This window comes from Cherax quadricarinatus, chromosome 62, assembly GCF_038502225.1.
Source record: "Cherax quadricarinatus isolate ZL_2023a chromosome 62, ASM3850222v1, whole genome shotgun sequence".
NCBI classification, from domain to species: domain Eukaryota; kingdom Metazoa; phylum Arthropoda; class Malacostraca; order Decapoda; family Parastacidae; genus Cherax; species Cherax quadricarinatus.
The window spans coordinates 897746-916929 of record NC_091353.1 but is presented as its reverse complement, the minus strand read 5'-3'; the positions used below and the strand labels follow the sequence as shown (position 1 = coordinate 916929).

General features: G+C 43.3%; 1 protein-coding gene across 1 annotated transcript in view; it reads left to right on the top strand.

The window, feature by feature from the left end:
• The window catches only part of LOC138854523 (uncharacterized), a 194489-nt gene extending 175546 nt beyond the window's left edge, over positions 1-18943 (top strand). The window contains exon 4 of the mRNA XM_070098296.1: positions 18568-18943. Within this exon, the coding sequence (XP_069954397.1) occupies positions 18568-18943 (376 nt within the window). The remainder of the gene's footprint in view (positions 1-18567) is intronic.
• The last annotated feature ends 241 nt before the right edge of the window (positions 18944-19184 follow it).

Here is a 19184-nt window from a genome sequence, read left to right as displayed (position 1 = left end):
GTCAACGCCCCCGTTCCCCGGTCCATGATCAGGCCTCGTGGGGGATCAGGGCCGGATCAACATACTGTTACTGCCAGCCACCATGAAACCTACGTACGAACCACTGCTCGGCTGGTCAAGTACTGACTTTAGATGCCTGTCCAGCTCACTCTTGAAGACTGCCAGGGGTCTATTTGAAACTGACCTTATGTATGCTGGGAGGCAGGTGAACAATCTTGGGCCTGTGACACTCATTGCGTTGTCTCTTAGTGTACTCATAGCACACCTTTTCACTGGGGGATGTGGCATTGCTTGCCGTAGGGAGTGATTTCAGTATGCAGGTTGGGTCTAGTCCCTCTAGTATTTTCCAAGTGTGTACTAGGATGTATGTTTCTCTCCTGCATTCCAAAGAGTACAGGTCAAGGGACTAACTGTTCTCAGTAACTGAAGTGCTCTATTGTACTTATACGTGCAGTGAAAGCTTTCTGTATTCTCCAGGTCTGCAGTGTCGCCTGCCTTGAAAGAGGCCGTTAATGGAGAGAGCAAATGACTTGATGAGAATCATCATTGGCTTAGCATCCGTCGTTTTGAAGGTTCTCATTATTCGTTTTATCATTTTCCTAGCTGGTGTGGATGAGGTAGAGACACTGCTATGATCTCTGAAAGTGAGTCTCTGACATTATCACTCCCAGGTCCTTCACACTAGTTTTTTCTGTGGGTGGAATTTGCTTTATAATTCAAAAGAGTTTTAATTTCCTCGAATTTTACATAACAGAGTAATTGATATTTGCTCTCTCTCTGAACATCATATTGTTTTCTGAGGCCCATTTAAAGGCTTGGTTAATGTACACTTGGAGATTTGCAGTGTCCTTAATGGATGGCACTGTCAAGCAAATTATGGTATCGTCAGCAAAGAAGGATACGGTGCTGTGTCTCACATCTATGTCAGACATGAGGATGGGAAAAGGATGGGAGTAAGTACCTTGTAGAACAGAGGTTTTTCACTTTAACCGCCTCTGGCGTACTCTGTTTATTACTCTTTTATGTGTTATTACACCATAATCGCACTTGCCGTAGGCTTTCGCAAAGTCCGTGTATACTACATCTGTATTTTGTTTGTCCTCCAGTGCATCCAAGACCATGTCATAGTGATCCAGTAGTTGTGAGAGTCACGAGCGACCTGATGTAAACCCATGCTGCCCTGGGTTGGGCAGCTCTTGGGTGTACAGGCTGGTGATTTCGCATCATAAAACCCTTTCAAAGAATTTTATAATGTGGGATAGTGCTATCAGTCTGTATTTCTTTTCCATTGCTTTACTGCCATAGTCACTGCAGTTTCAACAAACCTTTAGACGTCTTGTGTCATCAAATTCAAAATAAATATTCAAGTATAAGTCTTGTCTCATTACCAACTAAACTGGTATTGAGTTTTTAGAAGATACCAAAATTAGCCTGTTGATAATCTTCATATTTAAATATATCATGGTTAACCGTGAGAAATATTATTTTAATAAAAATAATTCGCCATTCCAATCAGTCACTGTATAGGGAAAATTGTACACGTGATTAGCATTCTATATCCATATGAAATAGATGAGTTTTTAATTACAATTATACGTCTGTGCTAAGTGTCAATAATGTGATCTCATTGTAAATACTTCCAAGGTGTTCTTGACTTCTTAATACATTACATTAAATTTACACTTAATTTATGGCCCAGGAGTCAACCGTGAACATCAAGACCGACTCTTTAGTTAGTCATAACACGATTGTAAGCATTTCAAGGAACTAGCAACGTTTGAAGTTTTGGGAAACTAGTGCTAAAACTAGCTGACCAGTTCTCTAACAGCTGGCCTAATAGTTTTAAGACTAGCATGTCAGGGGTTCGAATCCTGTCAGGTCTGTGAATCAACAGGTTATGTTATAATACACTGTATTGTATTAGTATGGAACAGTATTATTAAATTATTGCAGTATTGCTATATTATATTGTTAATTAACAGACCTCCCTTCAGGGAAGAGAGATTAAAAATTGAAGATACCAGTTTATCCTCATTCTTCAATGGCACGCATGCTTAAGTATGCTGAAATCAAAATTTGGATAGCCCTGCAAACTTCAACATTCTCACCCCACCTGCAAAGCGGCACTGTATTGTCCCATTTCCAGAACTCAAAGCCGGCTGACTAGTTTTCCTTAATTCCTTCATTAATGTTGCCTTGTTTATACTTCGAGTCATGGTGAAGTACACTTGATAGAGCTCACAGAAACGTGTTTGGATGTTCAAGTATTATAATATTCTGTTACAAGTTTATCCTTTAAGCTCGATTCAAGTTCATTTCACAAGAAAAATATTTTTCCAAGATTAAACAGACAAAAGACGAAAGTTTAGTTTTGTAGTAAGTGTTGAGAGAGAGAGAGAGAGAGAGAGAGAGGGAGAGAGAGAGAGAGAGAGAGAGGAGAGAGAGAGAGAGAGAGGGAGCGTCAGTTAGCAAGGCCCTGACACACAGCCATTGTGCTTCCTTCCTGTTAGTGGAGACAGCATCGTTAATGGAATTATCATCTTTCTCTTTCCATTTTCTCTTTTCTCACCCTTCACTTTCTTCATCCAACATCATCTTTATTCATCACTACTTTCTCCTTTATTGTCTGCATTTAGAACTGCCTTCATTGTCTACCAACTAGATGAGACACTGCCTTCATACACCACTGTCTTCATACACCACTGTCTTCATACACCACTGTCTTCATACACCACTGTCTTCATACACCACTGTCTTCATACACCACTGTCTTCATACACCACTGTCTTCATACACCACTGTCTTCATACACCACTGTCTTCATACACCACTGTCTTCATACACCACTGTCATCATACACCACTGTCTTCATAAACCACTGTCTTCATACACCACTGTCTTCATTCACCACTGTCTTCATACACCACTGTCTTCATACACCACTGTCTTCATACACCACTGTCTTCATACACCACTGTCTTCATACACCAGTCTTCATACACCACTGTCTTCATACACCACTGTCTTCATACACGACTGTCTTCATACACCACTGTCTTCATACACCACTGTCTTCATACACCAGTCTTCATACACCACTGTCTTCATACACCACTGTCTTCATACACCACTGTCTTCATACACCAGTCTTCATACACCACTGTCTTCATACACCACTGCCTTCATACACCACTGTCTTCGTACACCACTGTCTTCATACACCACTGTCTTCATACATACCACTGTCTTCATACACCACTGTCTTCATACACCACTGTCTTCATACACCACTGTCTTCATACACCACTACACCACTGTCTTCATACACCACTGTCTTCATACACCACTGTCTTCATACACCACTGTCTTCATTCACCACTGTCTTCATACACCAGTCTTCATACACCACTGTCTTCATACACCACTGTCTTCATACACCAGTCTTCATACACCACTGTCTTCATACACCAGTCTTCATACACCACTGTCTTCATACACCACTGTCTTCATACACCACTGTCTTCATACACCAGTCTTCATACACCACTGTCTTCATACACCACTGTCTTCATACACCACTGTCTTCATACACCATTCTTCATACACCACTGTTTTCATACACCACTGTCTTCATACACCACTGTCTTCATACACCACTGTCTTCATACACCACTGTCTTCATACACCACTGTCTTCATACACCACTGTCTTCATACACCACTGTCATCATACACCACTGTCTTCATACACCACTGTCTTCATACACCACTGTCTTCATACACCACTGTCTTCATACACCACTGTCTTCATACACCACTGTCTTCATACACCACTGTCTTCATACACCACTGTCTTCATACACCACTGTCTTCATACATCAGTCTTCATACACCACTGTCTTCATACACCAGTCTTCATACACCACTGTCTTCATACACCACTGTCTTCATACACCACTGTCTTCATACACCAGTCTTCATACACCACTGTCTTCATACACCACTGTCTTCATACACCACTGTCTTCATACACCACTGTCTTCATACACCACTGTCTTCATACACCACTGTCTTCATACACCAGTCTTCATACACGACTGTCTTCATACACCACTGTCTTCATACACCACTGTCTTCATACACCACTGTCTTCATACACCACTGTCTTCATACACCAGTCTTCATACACCACTATCTTCATACACCACTGTCTTCATACACCAGTCTTCATACACCAGTCTTCATACACCACTGTCTTCATACACCACTGTCTTCATACACCACTGTCTTCATACACCACTGTCTTCATACACCACTGTCTTCATACACCACTGTCTTCATACACCACTGTCTTCATACACCAGTCTTCATACACCACTGTCTTCATACACCACTGTCTTCATACACCACTGTCTTCATACACCAGTCTTCATACACCACTGTCTTCATACACCACTGTCTTCATACACCACTGTCATCATACACCACTGTCTTCATACACCACTGTCTTCATACACCACTGTCTTCATACACCAGTCTTCATAAACCACTCTCTTCATACACCACTGTCTTCATACACCAGTCTTCATACACCAGTCTTCATACACCACTGTCTTCATACACCACTGTCTTCACACACCACTGTCTTCATACACCACTGTCTTCATACACCACTGTCTTCATACACCACTCTCTTCATACACCACTGTCTTCATACACCAGTCTTCATACACCACTGTCTTCATACACCACTGTCTTCATACACCACTGTCTTCATACACCAGTCTTCATACACCACTGTCTTCATACACCACTGTCTTCATACACCACTGTCATCATACACCACTGTCTTCATACACCACTGTCTTCATACACCACTGTCTTCATACACCACTGTCTTCATACACCACTGTCTTCATACACCACTGTCTTCATACACCACTGTCTTCATACACCACTGTCTTCATACACCACTGTCTTCATACACCAGTCTTCATACATGACTGTCTTCATACACCACTGTCTTCATACACCACTGTCTTCATACACCACTGTCTTCATACACCACTGTCTTCATACACCAGTCTTCATACACCACTATCTTCATACACCACTGTCTTCATACACCAGTCTTCATACACCACTGTCTTCATACACCACTGTCTTCATACACCACTGTCTTCATACACCACTGTCTTCATACACCACTGTCTTCATACACCACTGTCTTCATACACCACTGTCTTCATACACCAGTCTTCATACACCACTGTCTTCATACACCACTGTCTTCATACACCACTGTCTTCATACACCAGTCTTCATACACCACTGTCTTCATACACTACTGTCTTCATACACCACTTTCATTATTAATCACAATTTTCATCCTCCACTTTATTTATCACCTAATGCTTTAAAAACACAGATGAGCAGATGCTAGGACATATTTATTACAAAACGTTTCGGTCTTGGGACCATAATCACTTCTACGACATAGAGGTTAAGAGAGGAGTGCAATGGACAAGTGTAGTAGGAGCAGTAGCAACACACACAGCAAGAGGCATTCGTGACCTTTCCTCAGCGCTCAGGCTTATTACCCAAAGCTGGGGTGTGACTCCAAAAGGATTCTGTAGTGCTTGCTGTCTTTGTACCTCCTGACATCATCTGCTACTATGCAGCTGCCACACCCTTCGAGCCCAGTGTGGGCGGAGTTTGCGACAGCCCAAGGTGCCTAGTCTCTCCCTCCAAGACCCGTGCAGGTGGGGAATGGGGCGAGGCCTGGGAACAGCTAGTACCAGAAGATGAGAAAGTATTTGTACCCCCTCCCATGGCAGACATTGGTCTGACACACTCCCTCAACAGGGAAACAAGGCCAGCCCACCTCTTGGAAAAGGCCCGGGCCGGACGATTACACCGGCGAATCTACAACAGAACAGAACAGAAATTGAAGATTGAGACACTTATGTAACTTGTCGATTTTCAAACCATTTATCACATCAGAACAGAGATTAAAATAACAGTATATGTACGGGAAGAGTGAGTTATGAGTGATACATAGTGACCTGATTAATGGCATATTTGAGATGAGGTCAGGTAGACTCCGACGACGTTTAGAAGCTTTGCTAATGCTAATAGAGTTGCGATATGGCAAAAATAACTGGAAATAGAGTACAGGTTCTGGGAACAATGGCTGCAGACTTCTCTGAAAGAGCAGGACCCTGATGTCAGCAAAGTTTTAAGCACATTAACTCAGCGCACATTTACCAAACAGCTGCCAAATCATACGGGATTAGCAAATTTAAAGTTATCCTTCAAGAACCTTTAATAAAACGTCATTCACGATACTCTTAGAGAATGCAACATAATGCAACCCACTTCTAATAAATCATGAAAAAAGTTGGAAAAAGTGCAAAGATTTGCAACAAGAATAGTCGTAGAGCTAATGATCTATCAGGAGAAGCTGAAGTAGCTAAACCTGATAACATTAGAGAAAATAACCAGAAGCGAAAGTGGTAATGAAGTCGAAAATGTTGAGAGGACTGACAGGATGGACAGACGAGGTAAGACTGCGAGACAGAGCCAGGTCACTAGGGCACAGCTGGAAGTACATGTGTGCTAGGAAGTACTTCTTTAGCATTAGTGTGTCAGGAAGTGAATAGACTTAGATAAGGAACTTGTAGGAACAGGATCCATACTCGTACATAATTTTAAGAACTGGTTTGATAGTGCTTACCAAGTTAGAGGAAGTGAGCGCCTCAGTACCGCCCAACATAAAGGAAGTACCAGGAGCTTTAACTTGACTCTTGCAACCACAGAATAGTTAGCAAACTCTTCAGCTTTCTACTTTACATTCTTCACACCCCCCCCCCTGTCCTCAGACTCGACCTTCTAGACTCATCCCCAGACTCATCCCCAGCCTCGTCTCCAGACTCATCCCCAGAGTCATACCCAGACTCGTAACCAGACACATCCCCAGATACGTTACCAGATACATCCCCAGACACGTTACCAGACACATCCCCAGACACATTACCAGACACATCCCCAGACACGTTACCAGACACATCCCCAGACACGTTACCAGACACATCCTCAGACACGTTACCAGACACATCCCCAGACACATTACCAGCTTTCTCAACACGCTACTTCACATACTCCTATATCCATGTTCCCACACACTCCCTTCACACACTCCGACACACACTCTTCAACTCACTCCTCCACACACTCATCACACACACTCTCCTCACACACTCCTCCACACACTCTCCGACACACTTCCCCCACAGACTTTTCCAACACTCCTCCGCACACTTCCCCACACACTCCCTCAGACACTCCCCCAGACACTCCCCTCACACTCCCCACACACTCCTTTACACTCTTTTCCACACATTCCTCCACACACTCCACCACACACTCCCCCATACACTCCCCCACACATTTCCCAACACACTCCCCCACATACACCTCTACACTCTCACACAACACACTACTACACACACTCCCCACACACTCTCCCACACACTCATCAACACACTACTCCATACACTCCCCCACTCACTCCTCCACACACTCCTCCACGCACACTCTCCCACACAAACTCCCCCACACACTTACCCATACACTCCCCCACACACTCCCCTACAAACTCCCCCACACATTTTCCCAGACATTCCTCCACACACTCTCCACATCTTCCCCACACTCCTCCCACATTCTCCTCCACACAATCCCCAACATATTCCCAATACAATTCCATCCCTCACCCACACTCTCTCCCCCCCATACACTCCCACACACTTCCAAACACACTCCCCCACACAGTAATCCGCACATTTCCCCACACATTCCCCCCACACACTCTCCCACACACTTCCCCACACACTCTGAAACACACTTCCCCCACACACACTCTCACACACACTTCCCACACACTCCTCCACACACACTCCACCAAACATTCCCCCCCCCACACACTCCTCCACACACAGGGACGCATAACAGGAAGGGCACTGTATTGGGTCAGAGAATATCTGACAGGGAGGCAACAACGAGTCAGGGTACGTGACGAGGTGTCAGAGTGGGCGTCTCTGACGAGCGGCGTTCCACAGGGGTCAGTCCTAGGACCTGTGCTGTTTTTGGTATATGTGAATGACATAACGGAAGTGATAGGCTCAGAAGTGTCCCTGTTTGCAGATGATGTGAAGTTAACAAGGAGAATTAAGTCGCATAATGATCAGGCAGGACTATAAAGAGATCTGGACAAGCTGCAAGCTTGGTTCAGAAACTGGCTCCTGGAATTTAACCCCACCAAATGCAAAGCCATGAATATCGCGGAAGGGCAAAGAAGACCGCAGACAGAGTACAGACTAGGAGGCCAAAGACTGCCAACCTCATTCAAGGAAAAGGATCTTGGGGTGAGTGTAATATCGAGCACATCTCCTGAGGTGCACATCATCCAGATAACTGCTGCAGCAGTTATAGCGTTCCGATACCTCAGTAAGGAATCGTTCAAGACTATGTACACCTTGTACGTCAGGCCCATATTGCAGGATGTAGCACCAGTTTGGAGTCTACACCTGTTAAGCACGTCAAGAAATTAGATAAAGTTCAAAGGGTTGGAACAAGACTAGTCCCGGAGCTAAGGGGAATGTCCTACAAAGAAAGGTTAAGGGAAATCAGCCTGACGACACTGGAGGACAGGAGGGATGAGGAGGGGACATGATAGCAACATATAAAATACTGAAAGAAATTAACAAGGTGGACAAAGAGAAGATGTTCCAGAGATGGGTCACAGCAACAATGGGTCACAATTGAAAATTGAAGACTCAGATGAATCAGAGGGATGTTAGGAAGTATTTCTTCATCCATAGAGTAGTCAGGAAGTGGAATAGTCTGGAAAGTGACATAGTGAAAGCAAGATCCATACATAGTTTTAAGATGAGGTATAATAAAACACATGGAGCAGGTAGAGAGAGAAAACCTTGTAGCGACCAGTGTAGAGGCGAGGCCAGGAGCTATAACCCGACCCCTGCAACCACAATTAGATGTGTACACATACTCTCCCACACACTTCGCCCCCCACACACACTCGCACGCACGCACGCACGCACGCACGCACGCTCGCATATAAAACAGGCCGTGTCTAGTACAAAATGGTAGCCAACTGTTCCCATACAAAAACACACACCCACACACTGCCACACTTTCCTTCATAAACTTCTACACAAACCCTTCCATACACTCCCCTACACACTTCCAAACACTGCTACACACTCACATACTCCCCTCCACATAGTCACCCAGACAATCCCACAAACACTACCACACACACACACACTCCCCCACACTCTCCAACACACTCCATCCCACACTCCACACAATCCGCTCTACACACTCCTCCACACCTTCCCCACACATTTCCCCCACACATACACTTCCCTCACACTCCCCTACTCACTCCCACACACAGATCCCTCACACAGACCCCCACACTCCTCTGACTCCGTCCTTGATAATAATTACTGGGGGAGATGAGCGAGACTTCTGGTTCAGTCAGCAAGAAAAACTTAATACAACTTTTGCTAAATACAAAAAGTTGCCAATGATATAACTGTGATTCCTAGTTCCTGCGATGAATACGTATGTGCAAAGTTAGAGTGGATCTGGGGTCGTTATGCTCGCACACTTGAATGAAAAGCAATAAAAGCGTCTTTGCCCTGAGAGACTGTGGGATGCTGGATGAAATATGTCTCCAAGTTTGGAGGTCGTCTGGTGGAGGTCGTCTGGTGGAGGTCGTCTGGTGGAGGTCGCCTGGTGGAGGTCGTCTGGTGGAGGTCATCTGGTGGAGGTCGCCTGGTGGAGGTCGTCTGGTGGAGGTCATCTGGTGGAGGTCGCCTGGTGGAGGTGAGAGATATATCTCCTTCTTGGAAAGTGACTTGCTGCCGATAAAGGGCTTTTGATCCAAGGAAACAAACCCTTCCTCTGTTTTCCATGCGTCGTATGACCTTTTAGACTTTACAGCTTCCTACCAGATTATAATAACAAAATAATAATTATAATTATTATAAAAATATAATTAATAATAATAATAATAATAATAATAATAATAATAATAATAATAATAATAATAATAATAATAATACCTACGTCATGGGACAGTAAACACTGAAGTTCAAGCAACAACTGCCCATATTCCGGAAAAAAGGTTTAAGTACGACTTGAGTACGAATGGAAATGTAGATTCAAGTTGTTATTGCTGGTACGCACTACTTCTGCCTTCTGGCAGTTCACTGAGATACCTGCCTCCTGAGATCACATTCAACCTATCTACTTACTGTGTCAATAATGACATAATTATCTCTAGGCCGTGTGTTAGAAATGCAACAACCAGCACATGGGTTGGCAGAAGGTGTGTACCTTGTGTCACCTTTATATTCGTATTGGTCCACATCTCTGTGTTTAATTAAGTAGTTCAGTTGAATGTTGGATCCAGTACAAGAGGGATCTCGGGTTTGGCAAACGAAAATATTGCTACATATTGAACCTCAATCAGAGCAACTACGTCTCTCCTTCCAGTCCTCCATACTTCCCCACTTTACCTGCAACAAAATGTTGGAAGGTGTGTTATGGAGTCTGAATTCCTGGAGTTGTAACTTTGAGCGATGGAAGAATGTAAGGTAAGGCGTCTGTGTGAGTGTTGTGGCACCTGTTCAGCTTCCCTGCCTCTGTGCCTCCTGCGGTGCGCCTTCGCTGTTGTTAGCGATGGGTAGAATTCTTCGAATTCTTGTTATGGTAGTCATTTTTGTGTTTAAAAGAGACGCCACTCGCATGCTCTTCCTGCTCCATATTACCAGCAAGTTCCTGCAAGCAACTATAACATTCAGCTACTTCATTTTCGTCTGCAACAACAGTATGATACTGTCAGTGTGCTGTATTCTAAGTGACTGCTGGAAATTCCAAGTGATACAGGAGTATAGAGACACTATGTGTCAAGGCGTCCAGCCTAGCCTACTGCTCAGCTCAGTGTTAGTGTCTGCCAGTTGTTTGCATTTATGTATCCTACCGCTCCTCCTCACTTCCCCACTCTACCCACAACAAATATGCCTACTCTCATCATCTTCACCGTAAAATCATTGAAAATTTGCAAAGCCCAGTTTGAAATCAGTTAAAGGAGCGCTGACGTACCATAAACTATTACTTTGCAACATGCGTTGTAAAGCAACACATGTTGCTTTACCTGCATTTCTGTCTTTGTGTTTGGCTTCCAGTGGATTAGTCAAGAAGATTTTCTCCGAACGCTTGAGAGACGCAGCAGGAGCTCAAGACCCCAAGGTTCACTGAAGCAGCCATTCGATGAGACACCCTTGCAGACTCCTATAGTATACTAACTCCTCCCAGAGAGCACTAACAGTCCCACTGGGACGAACCGATCATGAAAAAATCGCCAACACAATGCTCACCAACGCTTCAGGAAAGTACAAAGCTCGTCTCCTAGCGGTGAAGGCACCACACTCAGGAGATTTCCTTCTAGCTGTTCCCAATTCATCCCTGGGCACTCGACTCGACCCACAGGCCATTCGGTTTGGTGTTGCTCTTCGCCTAGCCGCCCCCATCCTCACCGTACATAGATGTATTTGCGGCAGGGCGACGACTGATGAATTCGGACTTCATGGTCTCGTGTGTCACACATCAGAAGGGAAATATGTCAGATATGAGGAGGTCAACGACATCATGAAGAGAAGCCTCGCCACAGCCTGTTGCCCAGCCCAATGGGAACCCCAAACCAAAAGCGTCCTGATGGAGCCACTATGATACCCTGGAAGGATGGAAAGCAGATTGCCTGGGACTACATCTGTGCCACAACATTGGCAGACACCTACTTGCCATACTCCGTAGCTGAAGGGGGTGGAGCTGCCAGCCACAGGGCGACCCAGAAGACCTGCAGATATGAAGACCTTACCCCTAGCTGTAAATTCATCCCAATAGGGTCGGAGACACTTGGAGCATGGGGCAAGTATGTTCTAAAGTTCCTCAAAGAGCTGGGTGAAAAACTCATCATAGAATCCAAAGACCACAGGACGACCAGCTTCCTCTTTGAGACTCTGTGTTGCGATCCAGAGGGGAAATGCCTGCAGCATTCTGGTCACGCTGCCCAACGCCTGGGAGTTGGAAGAATTATTCGAGATGTAGCTCCGAGTTGTTATCTATGTTGTTTTACTCTCCATTCTATTTTTGTCAAAGTATTTTGTCAATGTATTTTGTCTTTAAACAATATATATATAAAATATACAGGGTTGAAGGAGAAAGTTTTCAAACAGTTTCAGGGAGAACCTTGACTTCTCCCTGAAGCAAGTTTATTCTTTTCTCTGAGGATGAGGCTCCCCAGGACAGTTCTAGAGGTGGTACCTCCCTATTATATATATATATATATATATATATATATATATATATATATATATATATGTATGTATATATATATATGTATATGTATATATATATATATATGTATGTATATATATATATGTATATATATATATATGTATATATATATGTATATATATATATGTATATATATATATATATGTATGTATATATATGTATATATATATATGTATATATATATATATATACATGCATACATACATATATATATATACATATATATATATATAATATATATATATATATATATATATATATATATATATATATATATATATATATATATATATATATATATATATATATATATATATATATGTATGTTAATGAATCTTTCCGCTCCAGTAATTCCTTGTGCAGATTCGCTAGACAGGCGCTAACTGTTGAGATCATGGCCACGCTGAATTTCTTTCTGAAAGAGGAAATGCCTAAAGAAAAGCAGATTAATTATTTTCCAGAAATCTTAGCATGATACACACAGGGTCAGATCTGGCCCATGTTTACGATGTAATAATTCAATGGCTTGGTAGTGTCACTCTCTGCTGATGAGGGAAGTCATATCTAGGCTGATTAATTTCGTTTTTCATGTGGAAACCCTTTATCTTATTGAGTAAATAATCGGCGTTATCAAGACGTAAATTGTTGACAGATCCGAGGTGCTCTGGCAAAATACTTTCTTGGGCATGAGGTGTACTGCTAATGCCGGGAGTAAAATATTTCATGACCACTAGTGGTTTATGTGTCTTGGGTAATCCGTGCATGATAACTGGTTGGAGTTATGAGGAACAAGATGGCGCAACTTTTTACCTTATTCTCTTATTAAAATTTCGCTCACTGGAGATAAAAAAATCGGGTGATTGTTCATAGGTGTTGACGTCAATCACGAGCTAAAGCATCTTGACTTCATATGTGGTGAAGTCCATGATGAGCACCACACCCTTTATATTCGCCATGGTGACCCTGATGCTGGTGTCGAGTCCCAAATTTTTGACATCTCATTAGTAGCGTTGTGGGCGTGATAATTAAGTGGGTTATGGAAGCGAGACTGCTATAATGTCCTGGACGAAACCTTCCTGAAAATTGGAGGGAGTCACTGTACTGGTAGTTAATGGTGATCACGTCGATATCTCGCTGATGTTTGTTAATACCTCTAGAATTGGGGCTTCGGTTTCAATGTTAGATAGGGATCCCTTTGCTATGGGTACAAAGGTTGATAAGTTTAATGTCTAATGTATGTTTTTTGTAGTTCGCTGGCTCTTGCTACTTTGGATCTAATATGCTCGGGCCTCCTGTCAAGGCGGCTCCGGAGCTGTAGTCCCATAGTGTGTGTGATGTGAATAGCTTCTTTAGTGTCAGCGGATTAGGTGGCAGCACTTGCCGTTGGCAGATAAGGTAGCAGCAGGTTCATGTAGGTAAATGCGAGGTAGTGGGGACTTATCTGAACTTGCCTATTAAGCGGGAGTGGACGTGAGTGCTACCCTTTCTTCACAGTAACGTCGTAGAAATTGCGCCCTGTTGCAGGTACTATACAACTATACCTTTTCAAAAGCTGCAGCCTACCAACTGGCGCCGTTCCGGTAAACATATGTTTGGAATCTCTGGAGGCCAATAGATTTACATCATCATTCCCAAAACGGTCACATGGCTTCTCATTGTGAACAACAGTTTGTTCATTGCCTCCAAATAAAATCAAGAACAGGCTGAATATTATTAAATTTACAACTAGAAGAGATGGTTAATGATAACCTTCCTTACCTCAAGGTACAAGACAGACACCTCCAGTTCAAAATATACCGAACTATACAAACAAAAAACTCATGATACTACTCACACAATGACCGAAGCCTCATACGAGGTGCATGAATTGGTAAATTCTTCCATACCTTCTGAATCTCAATCCCTGAATATCTAGAGAAAGAAAACGACATTCCAAAAGACAACTTCGAGAAGCTAAAACTTCTTGCAATCATCATCCGGGACTGCAGTGATCCTCCACTACACATCTTCACTTCACCGAAACTAGAAACAACTAGTCTTCTTAAAGGCAACATAGCAGGATATGTTACACCAACCGTATCCAAGAGCAATGTAAATATTGGAACTGTCACATCCAGTACCATCAACCACATGACATATGATGAAAGTTAAGACACTTGTGCAACATCTGGTGTATACCTGTCTTGCACAACATATGACATATGGCGGTTATGATAAGAAATAAGTGAGAGAGAACTCCGGTAGACTACAGATCAGCGTCCCTGCAAGACACATGAACAATGGCTGGGTGATATATAGGGACCAGACTGTCCACTTGATAACCTGGTAGGAGGCACGCCCAGCTGGTCGTAAAAGAAATGGACAAAACACGACACAGATGCCTTGACGTTGCGCTAACCAAAACAGAAAAGAGTGCAGCAAAATCAAGGAGCTCTTAGTTAAGCTGAACGTTTAGCATAACTTCTAGAAAATGTCATCGGAGAGGCCGGTGGGCCTCTTGCAGTGATTTTTTCTCGCAATTCATCCCTCACATTGACCTCAATGACTTGATCATTCAATGTTTACGCTTGAATATAGTTATTTGATGTATATATCTGTGTATTGACTGAACAAGTCTGCTCACGGGGAAAACTTTCAAAGTTCCTCTCTAAAGGATTTTTTCACTACTGAGAGAGGTGCACAAGACAGGTGAGAAGTGACAGGTGATGTAAAGATTCCAGTTACTGCTAACCTAAGCTGACTCAGGTAGATAAAACAGGTGGAATGAGGTGATAAATGATACACACATTCCCCTCTCTAATGAGACAGGAAAACAAGACGTGAGTGTGGGTGATGAGAGACCCTAGAATTCCCTCACTTCTGACCATGGTGAACAAGACAGGTGAGGGAAGGAAACAGGTGACGCAAATTTTTCACTTCACTTGTGACCCAGGTGAACAAGACAGGTGAGGGGAGTGATGGTAACATCAGAGTGCCAAGGCGCTGCCTTCCACTAACACTCTTCACAAAATCCAATTACTGAGAATTTGTCCGAAAAGCGTTCAGCGACACACACTTGTGTTGATGGTCATTCAATAAATTCCCAGAGGGTTGCCAGGGTCCCCTCTGTCTAGTGGCTGTTTTTGGTGCTCTCTATTGTGACTGTTGTTGTTGCTGCTCTGTCTAGTGACTGTTGTTCCTACTTTGTCTTGTGACTGTTGTTGCTATTCTGACTAGTGACTGTTGTTCCTGCTCTCTCTTGTGACTGTTATTGCCGCTCTCTCTTGTGACTATTGTTGTTGTTTCTCTCTCTCTCTCTCTCTCTCTCTCTCATGAGTGTTGTTGATGCTCTCTCTTATGACTGTTGATGCTCTCTCTTATGACTGTTGTTGATGCTCTATCTTGTAATTATTGTTATTGCTCTCTCTCTCTCCTCTTTCTCTCTCTCTCTCTCTCTCTCTCTCTCTCTCTCTCTCTCTCTCTCTCTCTCTCTCTCTCTCTCTCTCTCTCTCTTGTAGCTACTGTTGTTGCTTTCTCTTTTAACTGTTATTGCTTTTTTTTACACAGGGTTAAGGATCCCTAGCTTTATTAACAAGTTATTTACAGGTTAAGGATTCCTAACTTTATTGGCAAGCTAAGAGCTGTTACCTACATCAGCTCATTTGAAAGCATTTTTATTGTTATGAGACATACAAGTAGGGAACAGGATGAAGTTGGAGCCATCTTTGGGCCAGCATTTTCATTTGATCAACTGACTTTATCTCGTTGACATCATTATGCTGTACGAATGTGTTCCATACTCGAGTCATCCTGGGTATATATGATCTCAGATGGAGTGATGTTCTGGAGAAGGGTACAGCCAGAGTGAAGTTGCTGCTGGCTGCTCGTCTTGTGGTATAGACGCTTGCTTCACGCTGTCCTCGAAGTGGATCCAAGTGTGGTACTTTGACAATATTGGCCTTGTACATGACAGTAAGGCCACCCACATCCCTCCTGTGTTGAAGGCTCTGCTGAAATGACAGATCTATCCAGGATTGGTCCAGGTGAGAGATGAGACGTCTTGCTCTGTTCTCTACTCTGTCAAGCAGTCGCAGATGAGAGGGGGAAGGGGAAGGCAAACCAAGAAAGTGGAGCATACTTAAGGTGTGAGCGTACTTGTGCCTCGTACAGAATCCTACAACCCCTACTGTCAAGCAGATGTGAGATACGGCGAAGTGCTCTCTCTCTCTCTCTCTCTCTCTCTCTCTCTCTCTCTCTCTCTCTCTTGTGACTGTTGTTATTGCTCTCTTTCTCTCTCTTGTGACTGTTGTTATTCCTCTCTCTTGTGACTGTTGTTATTTTCTCTTTTGACTGTTTCTATTCTCTCTGGTGACTGTTATTGCAGCTCTCTCTTGTGACTATAATTCTTCTGTAACTCTTGTTGCTGTTCTCCCTTACGACTATTGTCGCTGCTTATTTCTTGTAACTGACGTTATTGTTCTTTTCTGTTACTGTTCTTGTTTTCAGTTATGACTATTATTGTTCTTCCCATGTGACTTTTGTTGCTGCTTCTATTTTGTGACTGTTACTGCTCCTATATTTGTCATCTGTTATTCCTGTTGCTGTCTCTGGTGACTGTTACCGTTGAGTTAATCTCCGATGCGTCTGTGTCAAGCACTTAAAATCTTATAGGACGAAGTAAATAACACATCTGAATGTCATAAAGGTATTGTTAGAACCTTACGTATGACAAGAACGTACATGGGAAGATTTACAGATCAACCGGAAATGTAAACAGAGATGTGGTAATAGGGGTGTAAGGCTTGGTTAACAAGGACTTCTGGGACCTTGGCTTGTACACTGATAATGATGAAGATAGATGTAGGTTATGTGGCCAACGTTATGACTACTTTCTTTAATACTAATGAGTTTGATGGCCCATTTAGTGAGGATTATAAAGATTGATTGATACATTATGTGATTTATCATTGCTGTTGCTGCTTCTCTTTCTCTCGTTACCTTTGATGCTCTCTCTCTTTCTTCCAATCTGTCTGGCTGTCTGTCTGTCTGTCTGTCTCTCTCTCTCTCGACTGATGCTGCTTCTCTTCCTGGTTAATGTTAAAACAGAATTACCGAAAAATTGTAAAAAATGGCTTTGCAATTTCGTTTAATATAGATAGATATAGATGAGTTCGGTGCGTCTAAATACCTGCCACACCTTGCAACTTCTCGTTATCCTGCATTTGAGTTTATTTTACCGTAACACTGAAAATTTATGGGGTTTATGGAGGTCAGTCATGTCTTCGTAGTTTGTAGGGTAAATTCTGTTACTTTATATATCAATGGTTTGAAAATTTCCCTGTCACTGACCTTACCTGGATGTTACCTGGAGAGAGTTCCGGGGGTCAACGCCCCCGCGGCCCGGTCTGTGACCAGGCCTCCTGGTGGATCAGAGCCTGATCAACCAGGCTGTTGCTGCTGGCTGCACGCAAACCAACGTACGAGCCACAGCCCGGCTGATCAGGAACCGACTTAAGGTGCTTGTCCAGTGCCAGCCTGAAGACTGCCAGGGGTCTGTTGGTAATCCCCCTTATGTATGCTGGGAGGCAGTTGAACAGTCTCGGGCCCCTGACACTTATTGTATGGTCTCTTAACGTGCTAGTGACCTTAGAAAGAATTTATTGCAGAATGCAATTGTAGTGGTCGATCAATAAATTGACAACAATGTAATAATATGGATAATGATACTGGTAATATCTTCATTACTACCAGTACATGTACAAGGTATACAGACCATAGCTGACATCAATGACATACTACATATATAGAAAACCGCTTGTTATGCTGAGCGTTTCGGGCAAATTAGGTCAGTTTGGTCCCAGGATGTGACCCACATCAGTCGACTAACACCCAGGTACCCATTTTACTGATGGGTGAGCATAGACAACCGCCCAATCTTTGAACCCTCGCCGGGAATCGAACCCGAACTCTCACCGTGTGAAGCGAGAGCTTTTGCCACCAGGCTACGGGCCACCTTGATAAAATTAGTTCGTAAAATATACCACAGAGGGCGGTCATTTCATTTTTAAGTACTTGCAACGTTTTAAAACAGGAATACTAATAAATATTTAATTATTAAAGAGTATATTTTCTCGGACAGGAGGAGCTACTCAGAGCACAAGACTGGCAACGATCAAGGACCAGGAGATACAACTGCTTCAGCCTTGGATGATGTTCCTGGTGCAGCAGGCGATGTCACTCTTGCAGTGGACAAGGTTCCTTCTTACGGTAGTGCCGACAAACAGAGCGTCGGAAGCAGAGGTAGTGAAACAACTAATTCGAAGTTGGCACCAGAGGCTGCCACTCACAGCTCTCCTCCTCCTGAAGGGCTACGAGGCGGCAGAAGTAACGTTGATGGTGTTGGAGAGAGCAACAGCGGCGAAAATAGCAAAAACATCAGTCAGAGTTCCAGAAATAAGCAATACAAGGTAGGTACTAGCACCCTGATATATGCACGCACACACTCTGGTAGATGACTGGCTGTAGAATTACACGAAACACCGAACAGAGGGAAAATCAAACTAAGCTACCAGGCCCAGAGATGCATCCCAACCCTCACAAGCCACTCCAACTCACCTATGTTACTCTAGTACACATATACCTCCCTCTAACTCCATGCCACACGCTATCCCAAATCATTTTGATCAAGCTTACCTCACAACCACTTCCATCACCACACATTTACAAGATTTTGCTGGTTAAATGGGACTGTAACGT